Source organism: Aspergillus brasiliensis, assembly GCF_001889945.1.
Source record: "Aspergillus brasiliensis CBS 101740 unplaced genomic scaffold ASPBRscaffold_65, whole genome shotgun sequence".
NCBI lineage: Eukaryota > Fungi > Ascomycota > Eurotiomycetes > Eurotiales > Aspergillaceae > Aspergillus > Aspergillus brasiliensis.
In genome coordinates this window covers 1-4,083 of record NW_027137506.1, presented here as the reverse complement: position 1 = coordinate 4,083, position 4,083 = coordinate 1, and the positions used below count along the sequence as shown (strand labels likewise).

The 4,083-nt window shown below is 42.6% G+C and overlaps 2 protein-coding genes across 2 annotated transcripts; one reads left to right on the top strand and one right to left on the bottom strand.

Annotated features, from left to right (window-relative positions):
- Window positions 1-504: 504 nt before the first annotated feature.
- Window positions 505-1,935, bottom strand: ASPBRDRAFT_70348 (uncharacterized protein; the record flags this gene model as incomplete). Its single annotated transcript, XM_067629072.1, has 2 exons — window positions 505-681; window positions 737-1,935. One exon carries the CDS (start codon window positions 1,933-1,935, stop codon window positions 760-762), a length of 1,176 nt encoding a protein of 391 aa, XP_067472710.1. The 3' UTR covers window positions 505-681; window positions 737-759.
- Window positions 1,936-2,553: 618 nt separating this feature from the next.
- On the top strand, window positions 2,554-3,879 carry ASPBRDRAFT_212097 (uncharacterized protein). The gene is made up of 2 exons (XM_067621956.1): window positions 2,554-2,958; window positions 3,006-3,879. Exons 1-2 carry the CDS (start codon window positions 2,627-2,629, stop codon window positions 3,757-3,759), a joined length of 1,086 nt encoding a protein of 361 aa, XP_067472709.1. The 5' UTR covers window positions 2,554-2,626; the 3' UTR covers window positions 3,760-3,879.
- The last annotated feature ends 204 nt before the right edge of the window (window positions 3,880-4,083 follow it).

Sequence of the window (4,083 nt, the reverse complement as noted above, 5' to 3'; positions counted from 1 at the left end):
ACAGGGAAGCAATCCTAGGGTTTGACAGTGGTTTGCTAAAGCAGTAAGAAATTATACTATTATTAGATATTATATTTTTTTTTTAATTTTTATATTAATAAAAGTAACACACCTCTTATTATATAGTAGTTAATTAGGGTTAAAATACAATTAACTGTTAGATTCTATATATAGATTATAGAATAATGTATTATACTTTATAGAACTCTTCAGTGGAGCCGTTTTGCCCATAAACCTACTAAAATTAAAATAAAACTTTAAAAAAATTTAATAATTTTATATATTCACTACACCACACAGGACTGTTCAATAATTTAATAAATTAGAATTCTTAAAATTAATTACTATATTTACAATCTGTTAAAATTTGAATTAAATAGCTATAAAATTGTAGAAGAATACTATATTCTAAAAATTAATACTATTACATCCCCTGCTAAGAAATCGGCCCTATACAAATTGCGAGAACCCTAAAGGAATCGTATATGCGATGCACCAACCCCAGCGGAATAGGATTCCCACACTACTGCAATGTCATTACCCTTCTGTTATAGGGCAAGGGACAGAGTAAAAAAGAGTAAAATATAGAGGGCTGGGTCAGTTTGCATGTCAGCAACCCACTGTTTCCAAACGCCTGATTTTCATCCGGTAGCAGGTCTTCTTCCAAAAAGTGAACTCTGACTTTTTGTACAATCAGTTCATGAATAGATAATCATCGTTTAGGGAAAATGCTTACCGCATTCAGATCCCCTGCCGCTTCTACTCATTAAACCTGTATGCAAACACCCAAAGTGATCGTGCTGCTGTTGTTGCCATGATCACTAGTGCAGTAACCTGGCCGATCGAGTGCACCGAGGAACTAGCTTTTATGTCATAGTCTGACATTGTTTTTTCAACCCCCACCATGGACAGAACGGCAAAAGCAAAATATTCCAGAAACATGAAGCTGCACGTGGCGGGACGCTCAGAGAATCTCACAAAAGACGGGAGCCTAGGGAGCCGCCGTCTTTTGCAGAAAAGACAGCGTCGGCAGGTAGCGCAAATCAGGCAAACAGTACAACTCCCTCTTTTATATCCGCACGATCTGCAGGTAGCACAGACATTGCACTGATGGTGATTATCATCAGCGCACTGAATCTCTCTTTCCAGTTTTTCGGCCCGATCAAAATCATTAGCTTCTCGAGCCGCAATGAACTGGCAATGAAGTGAAGTTAAGCAGCGGAGGCTGTAATATATCCATAACGAAGCCTTGCTGTTTTGAGACACCGCTGAGCAATTGCTGAACCATGCCCACCAGAAGACGGAGAAACATTTACACCCATCTGAGCTTGGCTTGCCTTGTTCAAAATAACCTAAAAGCACACCTTGTATTGCGAGCCCTGTTAGTTGACCGACAATAACTGTCGCCACCTGCCAGCGAGAGGCAAGCGTCTCTTTGTTGACCAACTGGATAGAGAGCACCATGTTTTGAGCATCTAAAATCATCGATCCAAGTGCCGCGTCGATCAACGAGAGCTCTCGATAATGCAATGAAACAACAAGAGCAATAGCCAATGAGATATGACTTATAAGTAATCCACTACCTATCTCTTTGATTGCCGTAGGAGAATATTGGACGCAGCCCACGAGTGCTATTAGAACGAGAAGTATTTCTTGGACCCAGGTGGCGATTCGGACACCATCTCCTATTATATCTGCGTTTGCATTTCTGCATTCCGTGGCTTCGTCGTCCATTGTAAACCCTTCACGAGCCATATTAACAATCCCACAAATGAATATAGCCAGGGCGAATACACTCGCAAGTATCTTTAACCATTTTGCGATCTGTTTCCTTGGAAGCCTCTTGTCATACAGGCCGATCTCAAGCGCAATCGCAATAATTTTGAATGTTGTCAATATTATTACCAAGAAAAATCCCAGAGGTTCTCGTGCCATTTTTTGTCAATTAAAAGGTCCCGGTCTCGGAAGATAAGTGTAGAAAACGCAAATCCACTCAAGATCAAGAACTTAATAGATATAAATCTCGAAATAGAGTATCACGTAACTAGCGAGAGCAAATATAAGCAGAGATATCGTGAATACTTCATGCTATATGGCTTTAATGTGGTTCTGGCAGCGACAAAATGTTGAGTTATGAGGTGGATACAACGTCATAGAAACACGTGCATTTGATATTAGTATATCAAAATCACACTACATGGTTTCAGCAACATGCTTAGTGTACGGTCTAGAGCCTGCTTTTATCGGCAGAATCAACGAAAACGTCGAGCTGCATCATAGATGTTAGTGGCAGATTCTGCTCAAACAACACATCATACCGTTCAATTCATTCACCCTTGCAATTAAAGTTACTGTTCACTGGTACTTGAGAGTTGTGGTGACGTACCCCACCAAAGGTGGTTAGCCTAGAACGTTCTGATAACCAGCGCCGAGCTTTGATTGGTCAAGTTACTTGCCACCCTAAGTCCTATACGACGTCACCTTCAGGCTCACCACATCTTATTTTAACTACCATAAGACGCCAAATTTTGTCTCCGACGGCCCTTGGGGTTTGCAGTTTAAGCATATTATTATCCTTATGATAAGATTGATATCTCATCTGTTTTAAAGAAATCTGTAGTTAACAATGGGAAGTCCAGGAAAAAACACAGGTTCAAAGGACCCCTCAAAGCGCCCGTGGCTGTATCTTGAAGCCATCAACAAGTTGGACGAGTATCGCGCTCCGCATGATGAGGGGCACATAATAACGCAAATGGACCACAGAGACTCCTCATTAGTCTTGCCATACCTCATCTTCTTGTGTCTCGTTTTTTGCACCATCGCCTTGGCGCTCTCACTTGCAGGGGGTCGCCAGGTCTCTTCCTTGGTTTTATTCCTGGAATTTGCCTTGCTTCTGGGCTCTACGCTATTTTTCCGCCAGATTCGGCCTAAAGGCAGCAAGCAACCATTTAAGACAAAGTATGTTCAATCATCAAGCTATTAGGCCTGCTTACAGACTTTCACAGACATCTTCCTTATTTCATCCTTAAGGAACCTTTCTCTACTTATGATATTGTTGGGTTGCTTGGGCGAGCAGTAAAATTGCAAGCTGAGGAGACAACACATTCAGGGTTCGTGCAAGTGCTAAATGAGGATAAGATGTCAGGTGCATTAGCGCTTCCTGAAGAAATTCATGGGTGGGATCGCGAATATCCTGGCGATATCCTGGTGGAGAAGCTCGATATGCTTAATAGATTTGATCACGGGTGGGCCTTTGGGTTACATGGTCATGAGCCTCCCCACTTAGACCGTCCCAGTGACTTCCACCGACCTCTCCAAATACTTCGCATTAAAGTGGAACCGCAGGAGCAGTGGGTAAAGGGCCTTTTGTCTAATCCTCACTCCGCGCAGTTGGTCAAAGAATTCTTCAAAAGCCAACACATCTCGACCGCTGGTATGATTACAAGCATTATTACTCGTCCATCTCGTCCATTCCATGCACTCATTGATCATGAAGAAGGCATAAGAGCAGGCGACCGACCAACAGAGACGCCTACTAAGGTCCTTGGTCAGTTGCATGAGGTAGTGGCTTGTGCATATCTGCGGATGTCCTTATCACACCCCGATAAGGACCTGGAGGTTTCTAGCGAGTTTTTGGAACCAACTGGCATACAACATGACGCCATCCTCACAACCCTAGGTACTGGGCTATGGCTATCACCTCGGGAAGTGACATACAAACCTGAGTATGGTCGAAAGCCTAAAGTTGTCTATGTATGAGATAAGACATGGTGATCAAGCTATAGAACGCGACCACAGAGTGAAGTAAACTCCTTGTCCATAAGATCCTGAATTGGCATGTCCCCGAATATTGAGAGTATATACCATTGTGTATAATACCTGCCACAATGAGATTTTGGATTTCACGTCTCTTAAATGAACTTGGAGATGAGTGGTAGCCACCTTGCTTGTCATCGGTCCATGAAATCATTTCATCCTGGACAAATGGAGAACGCAATCCGAGGACACCACTCCAGACAAAACTAGGTGCACTGGTCCTCGAGATTTGCGACTCCGCGATTCTAGTAGGGAAATCTTCACAAC

Excerpts from the sequence above, each read along its gene's own strand:
- ASPBRDRAFT_212097 (XM_067621956.1), top strand. The coding sequence starts at position 2,627 with ATGGGAAGTCCAGGAAAAAACACAGGTTCAAAGGACCCCTCAAAGCGC. Across the intron at positions 2,959-3,005 it reads AAGCAACCATTTAAGACAAA|ACATCTTCCTTATTTCATCC; the intron begins GTATGTTCAATC and ends AGACTTTCACAG.